This window comes from Petaurus breviceps, unplaced genomic scaffold (assembly GCF_028583685.1).
Source record: "Petaurus breviceps papuanus isolate PSGF00001 unplaced genomic scaffold, PetGlider_PUasm1.0 138, whole genome shotgun sequence".
In the NCBI taxonomy this organism is placed as follows: domain Eukaryota; kingdom Metazoa; phylum Chordata; class Mammalia; order Diprotodontia; family Petauridae; genus Petaurus; species Petaurus breviceps.
The window spans coordinates 98,694-117,140 of record NW_027185694.1 but is presented as its reverse complement, the minus strand read 5'-3'; the positions used below and the strand labels follow the sequence as shown (position 1 = coordinate 117,140).

General features: G+C 36.6%; 1 protein-coding gene across 3 annotated transcripts in view; it reads right to left on the bottom strand.

The window, feature by feature from the left end:
* Positions 1-18,447, bottom strand: part of AGTPBP1 (ATP/GTP binding carboxypeptidase 1) — a 238,964-nt gene that overhangs the window by 200,507 nt on the left and 20,010 nt on the right. For all 3 annotated transcript variants that reach the window (XM_069105050.1, XM_069105046.1, XM_069105052.1), the window contains one exon: positions 16,099-16,178. In XM_069105050.1, the coding sequence (XP_068961151.1) occupies positions 16,099-16,130 (32 nt within the window). In that variant the 5' untranslated portion in view covers positions 16,131-16,178. Of the gene's footprint in view, positions 1-16,098; positions 16,179-18,447 lie in introns of those variants that run through there.

Below are 18,447 nucleotides of genomic sequence, written 5' to 3'. Positions count from 1 at the left end.
CTTCTGCTGTTTTTCTACATTCTGTCCTTAAATTCATCCTCCTCCCTAAAAATGGCAGAAAAATTAGCACAGAATTATGTTGTTTTACTTGGGGTATTTTATTAGGGGAGAGGGAGGAGGATACTGTAGCTTTTGAAAACATCAAAAGTTTTTATTAAAAGTTGAATAAGGGGTGACTAGGTGGCGCTGTGAATAGAGCACCAGCCCTGGAGTCAGGAGGACCTGGGTTCAGATCCAGCCTCAGACACTTAACACCAAAAAAAAAAAAAAAATAGCCATGTGACCTTGGGCAAGTCACTTAATCCCAACTGCCCTCCAAAAAGCAAAAAAAAAAAAATTTTGAATAAAAACAGACATGTGAAAAGATTTATGACCTCGCAACACCAAACTATTAATGTAATTTTTAAAAACCTGGAAGTTAAAAGAACCATACGTTCTAATTAAGTGACAGCACAGTAAAAAGTGAGTAAAAAGTAAGCCAACCTTTGAGTCAGGAAGACCTGAGCTCAAGTCCTGCCTCTGATACATACTAGCCATGGGATAATGGACAAATCACTTAACCTCTTGGCACCCCAAGCAACTTTCAAAAGCTACAAATTATGGATAAGTTGTGAATTTATATATGTAGAAAATGTTTCCACAATTGGAGCTCCATACAAGAATGACATAAATAGGTCAGATTCCAAAGACCCATCTTACCTCCCTGCCCCATGCGCATGCACAACATTTTCTAATCATTCTTTAAATATTACAGAATCATAGATTTAGAATGGAAAGGAACATTAGAGGCTATTTTGTCCAACCCTTTTACAGATGGGAAAACTGAGGCTCAAAGAGATAAAGTGACTTGCCCCAGTTCATTGAGATAGTTAAGTGACAGGCAAAATCTGAACCCAGGTCCTCTGATTTCAAAGCTCTTTTCTACTGTATCACACTGGCTCATACATAGTACAGCTATTATATTCATAACAAACTCTTTTATAAGCAAGTCATATTGGAGTTAGGCATTGGTTTAAAAATAAAATTTGAAGTCATATATTAGCCATTCTCTTCATATTGTAGAAAAAGAGAAAGTGATCAATTTATACAAAATTATTAAAATAAGACCACCAAATTCTCAGTGACACAACCAAAAAAGGCTAAAATATTGAGTTTATATAAAAACAAAAGAACTTTTCATAATACTATATTTGGGTTTAATAACTAATAAACTGTCAACCTATCATTACTTGATCTATTCTAACAGAGAAGCTGGATAAAAGAATCATCTGACTCCAACCTCAAAAGCAAACCATCATAAGTAACAAAAGACCTTCACCCAAAATATGGGTTATCAAATTTGTAAGCAACACAAAGTCTGCCCTTAAGCAGCTCACATCCTTTCCATTGTCTCATAGACCAGATTTAACATACAAAATAATTTTGGCAGGAAGGTAATAGGAAGTAGGGGAATCAGGAAAGGCTTCTTCTAGAAAATGGAAATTATTCTGACCTATGAAGGCAATTAGGGATTCTAAAAGACCAAGGTAGGGAGAGAGGAAATTCTAAGCAAGAGGAAAGGCAATAAAAAGACACTAAGACAAGAGATGGAATGTCATCTGTGAGTAAAAACAAAAGGACAGTTGGACTGAACTGAAGAGTGTGAAGAAATAGTAAAAGTGGGTAGTGTATAAGGCTGAAAGGCAGTTTGGTGACAGGCTATGAAATACTTTAACTTTCAGATGTCTGTAATTGATTCCAGAAGCAAAAGGAAGCCACTCCAGCTTGTTGAGCAAGGGAATAATGTAGTCAGGTCTGTGTTTTAGAAATACCATTTTGGCATCTATGTGAAGGATTTAATGGAAACGGGAAAAATTTCTGGCAGAAAGACAAATTAGAAGGCTATTGAAATAGAATGATGATAGCTCAAACTAAAGTGGTAGATTAGAGGGCAGATGTAGAAGTGACAAAACATGACAATTAATTGGACAGGGGAGGGGAGAAGGTGTGAAGAAGAGTGAGAAATCAACAATGACACTGAGGTCTAGAGCATAGGTAACCAGAAAGATAATGATGTACAAGAGAAAAGGGCTGGATCTGAGAGTAATGATAAATCTTTCTTGTTTTAGACTAATTCAATTAGAGATGCTTAAGGAACATCTGTTTTTAAATTTCCAAAGGGCAATTGTTAGATGACTGGAGTATAGGTAAGAAACTGGGGTTGTATCTAAGAGTCCTGTATATAAGGGTGATAAATAAATCAATGGGAGCAGAACCAGAGAGTAGAGAGAAAAGAAAGAACTGATCAAACCCCTGGTGAGAGGACAGGACACAGGGAGGAGCTATAAAATGAAACTGAGGAGTATCATATAGGTGGGAAGCACAAAAGGCAGCTGTATCATTCAAACCTAGAAAATACAAAGTATTCAAGTAGAGAAACTGGTCAACAGCATGAAATACAGAGGGCAAAGAGGAAGAGTGTCCGAGAACCCAGGGTCGCTGCCACATCACTAGAAGACCCTGGAATATGACTTCATTAATGAGGCATATAATACATTTTTTAAAAAACGTTCACCAAAAAATGTTTGGAAATCAAAGACAAAGCTGGAAGGAGTCCTCGAGTTAACCTAGCATGATCTTTTTATTTTAGCTGTATTCACAATTGAGGTAAGTGAATTTCCCTGAAAATCAAAACTCATGCAGAGCATCTCATTTCCCCCAAAATGATGCTGGATACATGAGATGTTACTCTATATAACTCATTCCTTTCTTGTTGATGAGAGGAGAGAGAGAGAGAGAGATAATGATAAGGCAGCATGGCATGGTGGATAAGGTACTGGACTTGGAGTCAGGAAAACCTGGGTTCGAATCCCACCTTGGACACTTACTAGCTGTGTGACCCTGGGCAAGTCACTCAACCTCTCTGTGCCTGAGTATCCTCATCTGTAGAATGAGGGAGTTGGACTCAATGGCCTCTAAGATCCCTTTCAGCTCTAAATCTATGATCCTATGAATAGCTGGCAGAATGAAGATTCAAAATTATCTCAACAGGATGGGACAATGAGCTGAAATAAACAAAAAAGAAGATGAAATTTAATACAGATGAATATAAAGTCTCACATTTCTAAAACATCAATTGAATAAGGATAGAAGAAACCTAATGGCAATCATTTGTTTTTCTTAAATTTTCATTTTTATCATGAACTTAAACATAAATAAACATATAAAAAGGAACAGAAAAGTAAGTGTGGTATATGTGAAACTGTGGGCTTCTATTATATACAGTTTGGTAAGGAAGGAGAAGAAACTAAGTATATAAATAAATTTGACAGAAGTAACAAAATTCCCAGCTTGTCTGTGTCCTCTTCTGAACCCCTTTAGGCTCTCTCCATGGCAGTACTTTACGTGGAAAAAATCTGAGGAATTTATTAACTAAAATCTCAATATTATGCTCTTGTTTACTAAAAAAAAATCTTGGTCTAGAGTAGGGCAGCTAGGTGGCACAGTGAATAGAGCACTGGTCTGTAATGGGAATGTAAATTTTTAAGATCTTCCCTGCCCCTAGGCTAAAGGGCACCTGGAGCCTGGGGTGGGAGGCTTGTTTTTCAGTAGATACTTCTTGATTGGCCAGTGAGTCAATAAGGTTGTTACATTCTCTGAGCCAAGAGAAGGCTATATAAACCCTGATGTGAGGCTTTGTTTTGGGGACTCACTTTGAGAAGTGTTCTGTGATTTGATCAGATGAAACTCTGGGAAGCCGTTGTTGAGAACCCCCAGCTTTGAAAAACTCAGATGTTGATTTGGTATGGATGTAATGGTTGGACAGTTTGGAAATCTGTCTACTTGATCTGTTTCTCTGTCTTGATAATTCTGTCTGTATATTCTGAAGTTCGGGGTGCTGACCTTTTCCCCCTGAACTAGGTAAACGATACTTATTTGACTGATTAAAGTAAGCTTGTTAACCCATTTTGAGTTGCTTTCCTTTATCAAAGCAGATCCAAGAACATGTGTTGGCAGCCCACCCTGGGGACACTTGGGGTGCTTGCTGCTACACGGCCCTGGAGGCAGGAGGACCTGAGTTCAAATCTGACCTCAGACACTTAACACTTACTAGCTGTGTGACCTTGGGCAAGTCATTTAACCCCAATTGCCCTGACTTCCCCCTCCAAAAAGGCCAAAAAAAAAAAAGCTTGGCCTACACCTCAATAGAAGTATAGCACCAAGGTAATAGGGATAGGGAACTCCTGGATGAAAAAACCCCTCTCCCAAGACAAGTCAGCAGCCCAGTTGCCTGGAGCACCAAGAGGCCAAGTGACTTACTCAGGTCACACAAACAGCTTTATTCCAGGCCTTCCAATTATCAAGGCTAAGTTCTCTAAACACTAAGTCACACTACCTCTCATACCATTAAATTCACGCAAAATTATAATCTCATTATTCTCTGAATTGAGCATGACACATCTCTTTACCATCTTTGATGTGTCTAAAGAGAAGCAAGCTTTGAGTCAACACAAGGAAGTACTTTCTAAAAATCAGAGCTGGCAAATCAGGAACAAAAAGCCTCATAAAGTTGGTCTTTTCTCAGTGGAGGAATTCTTGTCCTGGAAGGGAAGCTGAACTTGATGACTTCCTGATGTACTTTTCTCCCGGGATCAGAAAATACATTTGGATGGAAACGGTTTTATAGAAAGATCCTCACAGGTACTCTCCCAACTACTTTTTGTCTGCTTGTTTATTTAGACTGCAGAAAAGTTTCTGGTAATAGAAGAATTCTTAGTACAATTTAACCCAAACTATTGTTTATGTGTTGTTAACTAAACTACATGGGAATCAGTAAAAGAATATTATTTTATTTTATCATTAAAAATTTGCAAGGGTCATTGCAAAAACAGTGAAACTTTTACAGGGTTGTTTTGGATAGGTGATATTTTGAGAGAATCTGTAAAAAATGATTTTTTTTTTCCTAGGTAGAGCTAAAGTACAGGATGAGAAACAATGTGAGGAAAGAGGATCTCAAACCTATAAGGGAAGACAAAAATTAAAAAGAATTCTTCATATAGCCAATTTGTACATTGTAATTATTCTGCTAACCTTGCTTTGCATCACTTGGTATGTGTCTTTCCAAATCTCTCCAAGTTCTTTTATTTTCATACTGCCGCATAACAGATATACTATAATTCAGTCACTCATTCCACAATCACTAGAATCACTTCCAGTTTTGTTATAATGAATAAAACTCCAAAGAATTTTATATAAATACAGCCTTTCTTTCCTTTTAAAACTACTGTTGAGATAAAAAGACAGCAACAGGATTTCTAGTGGGGAGGATATAACCAGTTTTGAGACATATCCAATTTGTCTACAACAATATATTTCCTTAAATATTTCATTAGCAAACACAGATTCAAGAAATGGGCTTACGAACAAACAGGGTTTTTTAGTCAAATTGTATTTATTATTTATTTATTATAATATACTTATATATTAATATATTAATAATACATATTACATATTAATATTATTAATTCTATATGTATATATAATACTTATATAAATAAATTATATTATCATTTTTGCTCAATAAAAGGTAAGTACTTGAAATTTTACAGGGAGATTTAATCCACATTTATAGGCAGTATGCCTTAAAGGATATAAGACTAGACTTGGAGTAAGAAAACTTCAGATTCAAATTCTTCCAAGACTTCCTAAGTGTGTAACCTTGGGCAAGTCATAATCTTCACAACCCTATCTGTAAAATGGAAGCAATAACATCTATAACACCTACCTCATAGAGGTGATACAAGGCTCAAATTTTAAAATGGCTATTAAAAGATGATACAAACTATAGGGAACAAAAAGGTTAGCTGTTATTATCTTACTTATGTTTTTGAGTGTAGTTTATAATTTTTTAAATTTAAAAACATTATCTTTCACCTCAACAGAACATTTTAAAAAACAAACTTTTTTTTTTAAAGCAATTGGGGTTAAGTAACTTGCTCAAGATTACACGGCCAGTTATTTCTGGGTGTGGTACTGAGTGTCTGAGCCCAGATTCGATCCAGGTCATCCAGACAATGGAGCCGGTGCTCTTACTTGCTGAGCCACCTAGCCTCCCCTAAGCAATTGGGGTTAAGTAACTTGCTCAAGGTTACACGGCCAGGTGTTTCTGGGTGGGTGCTAAGTGTCTGAGCCCGGATTCGATCCCCAGGTCATCCTGACACTGGAGCTGGTGCTCTTACTTGCTGTGCTACCTGGCCACCCCAAAAAACAAACTTCTTTATGACAACCTATGCAATGTAGTGCAAGCTATGAGGAAAAAGACATGAAAAAAATTTTTTATAACAGCTTAAAAGTTTTCTGTTGTCTATCATAATCAAAATCTGTTCCAGGTATTTAGCAAGAAAAGGAACTAGATTCTCTGAGAACAGTCTATGTTAGAAAGCAGTTTCTGTTAGTAAAACCAGACTATAAATAATAAAAACTACAAAAGCTTCAGAGATGAGCTAATCATTTATCCTTAAACATTTTAGTCATAGCATTTTTGATTTGGAAGGAATCTTAAAGATCATCTAGTCTAACCTCCTGGGATTTTTTTTTTAATAGATGAGGAAAATCAAATAGAGTGAGCTTCTAGGGTCACAAAGCTAGTCAGTGGAAGACTACTAGAAATCAGGTCACAAATTTTCAGAGTTGGAAGAGACTTTAGATGTTATTTAGTCCAACTCATAACAGAAAAAGAAAACTTTTCAATATCTCAAACAAGTGGTCATCAAGTTTTTCCTTAAATATCTCCCAAAGCAGCTTATTCTGCCTCTAATTATTGGAATGTTTTCCTTGCATGAAACCTGTATTAGTATCGCCACAACTTCCACTCGCTGTTCCTAGACCTGATGTATCAATCCAAAGAGATTAAGTATAATCCCTCTTCTACATGACAGCCCTTTAAATGGTTGAAAAAAGTTATCATCTCCCCTTAGTATTCTTCTCTTTTAAAGGCTAAACATCCCAGTTTATTTAATTGATCCCTCATATGGCATGAGAAAGGCCCTTCATCAATCTGGTTGCCTTCTTCTGTTAATTCTCCAATTTATCAATGTCTTCCTTGTATTGTAGCACCTAGAACTAAACATAATACTCCAAACGTGGTCTGACCAAGGCAGAGTGAAAACTTATCCCTGGAATTAGTTATTCTTGGAAACTATACCTTGCCTGTCATATCAAATTACTGACTCATGAGTTTTATATTCCATTAAGACCTCCAGATCTTTTTAAAACAATTTATCTAACCATGCCTTCCTCATTTTGTACTTGTGAAGCTGATTTTTTTAACCCAGCTGTGTGACTTTAAATTTATTCCTATTAAATTTCATATTCTTAGGTTTAGTCTAATGTGAAAATCACTCAACTTGTCAAAATTATTCTTAATCCTAACTCTGTCATTCAGTGTATTACCTTTCTGTTGTAACACTGTATCATCTGTAAATCTAGTTGCATGTTTCCCATGCTTTTATGCTTTTAGCCGAGTCAGTGACAAAAAATGTTAAATAGCAAGGAACCAAGCAGAACTACCTAGGGCACTCCACTCATGAACTCCTTCCAATCTGAAACTGAAACATACATGACTACTCTTCATGTCTCTCTACACAGTTAATATCTACCAAATTATACTGTCTAGTCATATCTCTATATCTTTTCCACAAGAATATGATGAGAGATTTATTAAATGCTTCACTAAAACTAGCAGTCCCCTGCTCTAACAGTTTAATAAGCCTCTCAAAAAAAAAGGAAATAAGGTTATCCTGCCAATTTATTTTTGTTACAAACCTAAAAAATGCACAAAACAATAAAGTAGAAACACATGTAAATGGTGCCCAGTTAGTATAATCATTCAGCTAAAATCAAAAGGTTCCTCCATACATCAGACAAAAAACATAAATAAGTTTTTGGTTTGGGGATCAACATCCCATGTCTAATGATGACTTACACAATGGTAAACTAAATATCCATCTCCCCTTACATATCCTGCTAAACAAGTCTATGAGTTTTTTTAATGCCATAGAACTAAAAAATTAGAGTATACTATGATCACTTCTCAAAAAAGAACAAGTAAAAAGATTTGTCTGAAATTCTACCTTAGCCAAAATTACTTCTGACTTCTACTGAAAGTAGGGAAATTTCTTAACACATCTGTAAATTTAATCTTAATGCTGCTACATATATGGCTTGGGGTCATATCAGAAATAAAATATTTTATACATTTTTCAGTTATCTATTTTGATCTTGAAAGTATTGTAATTTTCCATAAAAAAGAGGAAATGTTTAATCTTTTAATTCACAAATTAAGATACTTAAAACATAGACACATAAATATTATATATGTATAATGCCACCTACCACACAATCTCACTCCCTCAAATTTTACGGGCACTGTCATGTTGGGAGTGGTTACTACTACTTTCAGAATTCTAGAAGTCAGTAACATTTATTAAGTGCCTACTATGTGCTAGGCACTATACTGAGCACTGGGGATACAAATTAGGATAAAAGATAGTCCCTGCCATTGAAGAGCTCACAATCCAGTGGGAAAGGCAATATGCAAATAAATGTACAAACAAGCTATCCACAGGATAAATTAGAGATAATCTCAGAAGAAAGACATTAGAATTAAGGAAGAATGGGAAAGGCATCCTGAAGAAAGTAGGATTTTGGCTGGGACTTGAAGGAAGTCAGGGAATCCCAGAGGCAGAGATACTCTGACAGCAATCTCCTCTGCAGAAGAGGGTATTCCAGGCAGGGAGGACAGCCTGTGAAAATGTCCACAGTTTGGGGCAGCTAGGTGGCGAAGTGAATAGAGCACCAGCCCTAGAGCCAGGAGGACCTGACTTCAAATTCGGCCACAGAAAGTTAATACAAAAACTAGCCGTGTGACCTTGGGCAAGTCACTTAACCCCAACTGCCCTCCAAAAAAAAAGGAAAAATGCCCATAGTTGGGAGATGGACTGTCTTGTTCATGAAACAGCAAAGGGGGAGGGTGGGGGCGGAGTCAAGATGGCTGAATAGAAACAGGACCTCCCACCAGCTGGAGGAACGCCAGATCACCAGCAGCTGTGGTGGTCCAGAATTATCAACACATAGATGCTAAGGACAAAGTGAGAGGTCACTGCAGTGTGGACTTTGGGATCCAGTAGTTGGAAGTGTGTTGGCCTCTTCCCCCAAGGCAAGAAGCCTCTGATGCGCCTCAGCAGCTGCGCCCCTGCCATAAAACAGCTTCAGCTCCTGGCCTGCAGAATGTAGGGGGACCAAGTGACCAGTCTGAGGGGTAATCGCTCTTGCTTTAATCTGCTTGGATCTGGATTGCGGTCTAGGGTGGAGGTCCTGGGATGTGTGACCAGCTTGCCAGAGCATGTGGAAGCTTCAGAGAGGGCACCCAACTAATACCTCTGGCAGTTGAGAAAACCCCAGCATTTGGAACAAAGCTCCCCTGTCTGGTGGCAGAGTCTTACTATTGCAAAAAGCCCAGGGGTCAAGTGACTGAGTGGAGACATGACCAGGCAAAGGAAGCAAAACAAACAGAAGAATCCAACATTATTCACATATGTGAATTGTGTATATATGTTTACAGGTATTCATAGATAGAGGGCATGGGACCAATTTATTAGGAAGGGATTATACTTAAAAGGTGAAATTAAGAGGTGAGAGAAGTATATAATGAGAGGAGATGGGGAGAGACAGAATGGGGTAAACTATCTCATATAGAAGAGGCAAGGGAAAATGGTTACAATGGAGGGGAAGAACAGGAAGGCAAAAGGGAATGGGTCAACCTTATTCTCATTGAGTTTGCCTCAGGGAGAGAAAGACGTACACACTAAATAGGGTATATCACCCTACAGGAGAGTAGAGGCAAAGGGGATGAGAGGGGGGATGATGGAAAAGAGGGCAGGCTGGAGGGGAGGGAAGTTGGGAGCATCCACTTTTGCAAAGGGACAGGATCAAAGTAGAGAATAAAACAAGTGGGAGGTGGGATAGGAGAGAGGGAAACATAGTCAGTCTTTTACAATATATCTACTACGGTAATGTTTTGCATTAGCTACACATGTACAATCTATACTGAATTGCTTATCTTCCCAGTAAGGGTGGGTGACAAGGCAGGAAGGGAATTAATCTGGAATTCAAAGTTTTAAATCAAATGTTTAATATACATATGTATATACATATACTATTATTAATACTATTTTACATGTAATTGGGAAATAAGATATACAAGCACTGGGGCACAGAGATCCACCATGCCCTACTGGAAAAGTTGAAGGGGGTATGGGAGAAGATATGGGAGAGAGCAGACTGGAGGAGGGGATATCCTGTGGGACTGCTATTTTGGGGCGGTGGGCAGGAGAAAAACGGGGAGAAAATCTGTAACTCAAAATCTGGCGGAAATGAATGATGTAAATCAGAAGTTAATAAAGCATTTGAAAAAAAAAATAAAGAAAAAAGATAAAAAAGAAACAGCAAAGAGACTAATGTTAGAAAATCAAAGAGTATCTGTTGGAGGGAGTGGGAGGAGGGATATATATAAGATATAAGAAAATGGAGAAAGTGACCAGATTAGATTAGGAAGGGTTTTGAATGCCAGAGGATTTTATATTTGGTCCTGAAGGCAACAGGAATCTACTAGAGTTTACAGAGTAGGAGAGTGATATGGTCAAACATGAGCTTTAAGAAGATTCCTTCTTAGAGTTGAGTTGTTGGCAGAACAACCTGCAGGCTACTACAACAGTCCAGACATGAGGTGATGTGGACCTACACTAGAGTGGTGATAGTTACCGTGTTTCCCCAATAATAAGATACTGTCTTATTAATTTTTTTAGACAGAAAAACACCAGAGGGCTTATTTTCAGGGGAGGGCTTATTTTAATGAACATTGACAGCAATTTTAATAAACAGGTAAATGTGAACAAAAAAATGTACCTTTATTCAATAAGCAAATCACTGGGGAAGAACAGGATGATGCGCTCACTGCTGCAGTTGATTGGATGCAGCTCGGATCGCGGCGTGCGTTTCACTGGGGGGGAGGGACGGTGCATACAGAGGGTACCCGTAATGTAGCGTGTAGCGCAGGGGATCACCTTCACTACAGTAGCAATCTCAATAGGGCTTATTTTCGGGGGAGGGCTTATTTTAGAGGAATCTTACACAGTAAGGGGAGGGCTTATTTTAGGGATAGGTCTTATTATCGGGAAAACACGGTATCAGAGAAGAGAAGTGGAAATATCTAAGAGATATTGGGAAAACAAAATTTTCAGTTCTTGGCAAATGACTTGATAGCAGGGGTGGGGGGAGTGGTAGAGAGTGAGGAGTCAAGGATTATATCTAGTTTGCAAGCCCAAGTAACTGAAAAAATAGAGGTGCACTCAACAGTTATAGGGAAGTTTGGAAGGGGAAATTGCTTGGCGCAAAAAGTAAAGAGTTCAGTTTTGGACATAATGAGTTTAAAATGACTGCTAGACATTCTGTTAGAGATGACTGAAAAACACTTGGAGTTGTGAAGGAAGGTCAACAGAGAGGTGAGTGCTCGATAAGTCTAATTCAGAATCATCAGTATAAAGATGATCACTGAATCTATGGGAGCTGATGAGGTCACCAAGTAAAAAAGTACAGGAGGAGAGGAAAAGAGGGCCCAGAACCAAGTCCTGTGGCATACTCATGGTTAGAGGGTGTGACCTGAAGGAAGATCCAGCAAAAAAGACTGAGGAGCAGTCTGATAGGTAGGAGGAAAGCCATGAGAGTGGTGTCATGTAAACCTATAGAGAAGAAAGTATCCAGTAGAAGAATATGTTTGACAGTGGCAAAGGCAGCAGAGAGATCAAGAAGGATGAGGACTGAGAAAAGACCATAAGATTTAGCATTAAGAGACTGCTAGTAGCTCTGAAGAAAGCCACATCAGTTAAAATGATAAAGTCAGAAATTAGACTACAGGGAGTTAAGAAGAAGATGAGAAGGGCCAGCCAGGTGGCTCAGCGAATAAGAGCACCAGCCCCAGTGGCACGATGACCTGGGGATCTAATCCAGGCTGAGATACTTAGCACCACACCCAGAAATAACTGGCCGTGTAACGTTGAGCAAGTTACTTAACCCCAATTGCTTTAAAAATAATAATAATAATAATAATAAAATAAATAAAAGAAGAAGATGAGAGGGGAGAGGATTTTTTTTAATTTCTGTGTTTCTGACATGTCTATCAATAGTGACACCTCCAGGGATACAGCCATGATATGAATAGCCACCAGCCCACAAATAGCCATGCTGAACCTGTATGGAGATAAGATAGTGCTATAGTGTCACCTATGCCCAATTAGATTAAAAATAAGAAGGATAACACTCTAAGCAAAAGAATACTAAGTACACTGACCTAAAGAGAGCAAAAAGAAGGGGTGACAAAATAATTAATGAACATTTATTAAGCATTTTCTGGATACAAAATATTGTGTTAAGCATTGAGGATACCGGCTCCAGTGTTGAGAAGACCTGGAGATCGAATCCCGGGCTCAGACACTTAGCACCCACCCAGAAACACCTGGCCGTGTAACCTTGAGCAAGTTACTTAACCCCAATTGCTTAGGGGCGGCCAGGTGGCTCAGCGAGTAAGAGCACCGGCTCCAGTGTTGGGACAACCTGGAGAACGAATCCCGGGCTCAGACACTCAGCACCACACCCAGAAATAGCTGGCCATGTAACCTTGAGCAGGTTACTTAACCCCGATTGCTTAAAAAAAAAAAAATGCATTGAGGATACAAACAGAAAAGAGACAGTCTCTGCTTTCAAGAAGTTCATATCATGGAAGAGATAATACACACAGGAGATTTCAGCTTCAAGTCAGTTAAAAAGGTTCCATGGTTTTTATAGTATAGTAGCAAAATAAATGGTAATGTATCTTTATTCATTAATTTCCACTGATAAAAGCAACCATATTAATTTCTAATGTTGAGCTATTTGACATTGACAAGGACTTTAGCAGTGAGAACCTTCTTCCAACAGTAGTGGCTGCTGAGGAGGGGGCCAGAGCACCTGCACACTGTCAGATTGGATCTCCACAGGAGTTGTTTCCCTGGATGATGGCTATGGTGGCAAGGCTGAACACAGGGTCAGTGGTGTGGGGCCACTGTTATTGCCAAAGCTCTTGGGTTTAGAATTCTAATCTGTTTTCATCAGGGTCTATAGGCAGGTGATGGTTGAGATGGCAGTAGTGGTTTAACTTGCCTAGAACATGTCTCTTTTAGTGAGCCCTGATCATTTAGGTAGTCTAGCATGCCTGTACTGAAGAAAGCAGATGGCAAGTAACTGATAGAGATGATCCTCCCCTTCTGCACAGGGATATTTTCCTGGATGATGATTATAGGATCTGGGCTGGAAACAGTCAGTGGTCTGGTTCATGTCAGAAAGTAGTAGGAAATATAACTGGGCAATTAAGTATGACTAGATTATGAAAGGGCCTTGAAAGCTAAAAGAATATATACTTTATCCTGTAAAAAAAGAGCCATTATAGGTTCTTGAGCAGGGGTTAGGGAAAAAAAACAAACAAGCAAACAAACAAAACCAAGCAGATGCTATTACTAAGAGTTTACTATAGTATGATAAGAGCTGGAAACAAACAAACAAAAGGAAAAACAGATACTATTACTAAGAGTTTACTATAGTATGATAAGAGCATATATATACATATATATATATATATACACATATAAGAGTATAAGTATAATAGAGTAACAGGATGAAGAGGCAGACTTTCTGAAGGAAGAAGCAAAAATTCAATCCAATACAAACATTTATTCCAGACCTATTATCTAAAAGGAATTGTGCTAGGCTCTAGCACAAAGGTCATCATTCCCAACAGTTCAATCAATCAAAATCCATTTACTAACCACCTACTATGTGCCAGGCACTGTGCTAAGTGCTGGAGATACAAAAAGAGACATGACAGCCTACTGTGAAGAAGGACAAGATGAAAGACAAACCAATGACAAAGTTTCGGGCTTGAGTAACTAGAAGAATGGAAGCACTGGTAACATGTAAAGGGAAATTGTATATATTGCAGGATGGGGAAAGAGAACTTTGTAAGTGATGATGGGCCAGCAAAACAGAAAAATTTAGGGGGAAATTAGTAATAGAGGACTAGATCCAAGTAAGAGGTTGGAACTAGATTAGATACGCATATATATATATGTATATATATATAAAAACATGCACATTATTCTCTACTTTATTACTGTCAGCTTCACTATTTCATGTGTATATGTATGTCTTGTTTCCCAAATAATATATATAAATAGTATAAGCTCACTGTGGACAAAGACTATGTCTTATCAAAATTTAAACAAATATTAAGCTCTTTTGGGCAAGTACCATGGTAGGCATTTTATTTATGCTTTTGTACCCCTTACAATTATATGGTAGGCATATAAAAAGTATTTAATTAATTTGTTAATTAATAATCATTATGGATTAGTGACCTCATTAATGTGAGCACTCCCTCCACACCTTTTCTTCCTATGCAATTCTTGTCCATGTCTTTTCATAAATCTTTTGTAGAGAATCTACCAGTATTGGAGGCCTTTTCATAATTATGTGGGGTTTTGAAAAAATATTTAATAGATACCAGAGAAACAATTGATTTGTCCATCTGTAATCTCTCCTTGTGTATGACCAACCCACCTCCTTCTCTAGTTCATACATGTATTTGATCACCTTTTATACCACTATTCTATAAAACTGTATTTGAAAGTAATAGTTCACATATACATAGAACTTTCTAAAATTTTAAGCACTTTCCTCATACTCCTGTGAGCTAAGTAATATAAACTCTTTTACAAAGGAGGAAATAGTCTACAGAGATTAAGCCACTTAAGTGTCCATTGTCACACAACTAATCAAATGTTGGAGTAGGATTTGAATCTAGGTCTCCCAATTACAATTATAATGTTCTTTTCATTATGTCATATAGAACCTAAAAAGGCAATTCTGAAAAGAAATGAGAGATTATTCATTACTGGAGCTGCTGAAGGTTTTGAAGTGAGAAATTAAGTTTCCTCTGCCCAAATAGATACTTGGATGGCAGCCTGTTAAGTAGCAAGTCTTTCCTTCAGTCAAGTGTGCCAAAGAAGAGGCTACACAAAGACTGCATGGAGTAAGAATTTTATTTTTCCTCAAATTCCTCCAAAGAAACACAAAAGGAATAACTAGAGTTACAATCTAGACAGCAAAGAGAATCAGTTCACACTATAAAAGTATCCGATATTAGTTTATTAAACCAGCTTCACACACTTATTCATGTTTGGAACAAATTAGTGAAAGTTATGTATTTCTTTCTAATTAAGTTCATTTGAGTATGGGTTAAGTAAAGAAATATTAATTATTCACACAAGTTGTATACACTAAAACTTACTTCAGGAAACCGACAATTTTACTTTAAAGATCTTCAAATGCAAATGATTTAATGGGCATCTTTGACCATATTAGTTTTTTTGGCACCTGCAGAAAAAAATGCTACTTTTGTACTGAATCTAAAACCAATTTCCCTTTACCTATTACCAGAGAACATACGTGAAGTGAAATTCTTCTTTCATTTGGAAATTTCACAAGTATATGAAGTTAAAATATTTGATGAGCATAATAAACTTCTTTATGGGAAACTTAATGTGATTTTAAAATATACTCATCATTTACAAAGTAATCTCATAACTAATACATAACTGCATGCATATATGACACAAATATTGTTTTATATACACAAAAATATAAAAAATTAATGTTATCTAATGTAAGAAAATAAATGTTTCACCTGCCTGGTATCTTTATCACAAAGCAATCCAAGAAAAAATTTGGAATAAGGGAAGTAATGCACACAAAATACAATGATTATGAGTATTCTTATGGAATTTTTAAAAATTTACACTTTCTCACTTAGAACAATTTTGAATAGGTATATTTTTTGATATAAAGTTAGTGGAGTACTATGTTTTCATTGAATATTCTTACTATAAAAAGAAAAAACAGCCTCAAAATAGTTTTCCTTATGCTACATGTATTTATATGGCTTATATATGATCATAGTTGCACTTACAATACCTTTTTTCTGATAACACTTTTAATTTGTTCATCTTGACAGTTACTTCTTCATTTCAATAATTCTTCTTCATTTCAATAATCTAAGAGGAAAAGATAAAATCAAAAATATCATTTATATATTCATTTTTCAGTACACTGTCAATTGTAATACAATAAATTTCCTGAAATGATGAAGAGTACATAATAAAAGAGAAAATAAAAAAATAGTGTTCATAGGTTGTACATTTCCTCAAAGATATTGGAATATATCTTCTATGGTGGCTAAATTCCTTAAAATCAGACAATGGGATAGCATAAAAATCTTAGAGAAATAGATATTTTCAACCATCTAACAAAATATAGAGAGCATGGCTTAGTGGATAAAGAGACCTCTTTGGAGACTGTAAGATTCCTGCCCCTAACATATATTAGCTTTGTTACATAGGCAGGTGACAATCCTTCAATGCCCCCACCATCTTTCTAAGATTTGAAATTACAAAAAAGTTGTGAGTTTCTATCAATGAAGGAAATTTTCATGCTGGGAGTTCTCCACACTGATGAAATCATATATCAAGAAATAATAATAGAATATTCTGTACAAATTAGTGTGGAAGTTGCCCTTTCTCTTCTTCCTCCAAGAAGCCTTGCTAAAACATTTATATGAAAAGTGGCATCTTCCTCCATTAAAATACTCTTAACATTACTGTCCATTCTTTTTATCTGAGGGTTAACCATTTAGTCTAAATAAACATTGTGTCATATTAAAATGTTCTCTCTCACAATTCTGATTCTTGCTCATATCATGGTATTCCATGATTAAGTTATATGACATAACCAAGAGATTGTTAGTATTTTTAAAAATGAATTATTGTGGCAGCCAAAAGTATAGCATCATTTAAAGTGAGCCACAGGAAACATCAGCAGCCAAAGGAAGCAAACCAAGCACAGCAATCCAAGAGAAGTGGAGGAAAAATTGGGAAGAGAAATGAGAACGATGCAAGAAAATTATGAAATGGGAGTCAACAACCTGACTGAAGAAAATTACTCCTTAAAAAATAAAAGAGGCTAAAAAGGGAATGAGGACAAGAATGCCTTAAAAAGCCACATTTGCCAGACAGAAAAAGAATCTCAAAAGCTCAATGAAGAGAATCATTCCTTCAGAATTAGATTGGAGCAAATGGAAGCTAGTGACTTTGAGAAATCAAGATACTATTAAACAGATCCAAACAAATGAAAAAATAGAAGGCAATGTGAAATATCTCACTGGAAAAACCACTGACCTGGAAAATAGATCCAGGAGAGATAATTTAAAAATTATTGGACTACTTGAAAGCCATGATCAAAAAATGAATCTAGAAATCATCCTCCAAGAAACTCTCAAGGAAAACTGCCCTGATGTTTTAGAACCAGAGGGCAAAATAAAGGTTGAAAGAATCCACCAATCACCTCCTGAAAAAGACCCCAAAAAGAAAACTCCTAGGAATATTATAGCCAGGTTCCAGAACTCCCGGATCAAGGAGAAAATATTACAAGCAACCAGGAAGAAACAATTTGAACATTGTGGAAACACAATCAGGAAACACACAGGATCTGGCAGCTTCTACACTGAGGGATCGAAGGGCTTTTCTACTATTATGTGAAATAATACTTCTCCCATAACTTTCTACTTTTTTTCAAAATCTTCTGCAAATTATTTATACTCAAAAATGATGCTTTTTCATCTGTATCCTTTTTATAGTTTGGAATTAAGGTTGACATTTGCTCTAAGCATCTGGTTTGACTGTAAAAAGTTGATTCTGAAATGACTTCCATATTAGTATCCAATAATTTCCCACCTGCTAAAATACAATCAATTTCATTTTTTTCTCTATGGTATTTACTGTTTGCCATACCCATCATTTCCAAATTTAATTCAAAAGTATGTATGAAGTTGTGGTATGTGAATACAATGGAATACTACTACACTGTGAAATGATGAGCAGGTGGATTTCAGAAAAACTTGGAAAGACTTAGATGAACTGATGCAAAGTAAAGTAATCAAAACCAGAAAAAAAATTGTACACAGTAACATCAATACTGTGAGATGACCAATTATGACTGACTTAGCTCTTCTCAGTAATACAATTCCAAAAGATTTATTATGGAAAATGCTATCCACATTCAGAGAAAGAGCTGATGCAGTCTGAATGCAAATCAAAACATACTATTTTCACTTTATTTTTTCATGGGTTTTTTTTTCCTTTTGTTCTATTTCTTCTTTCACAACATGACTAATTTGGAAATGTTTTACATTATTGCACATATATAACCTATAACAAATTGCTTGCTGTTGTAAGGAGGGTTAATATTTGGAACTCAAAATTTTATTTA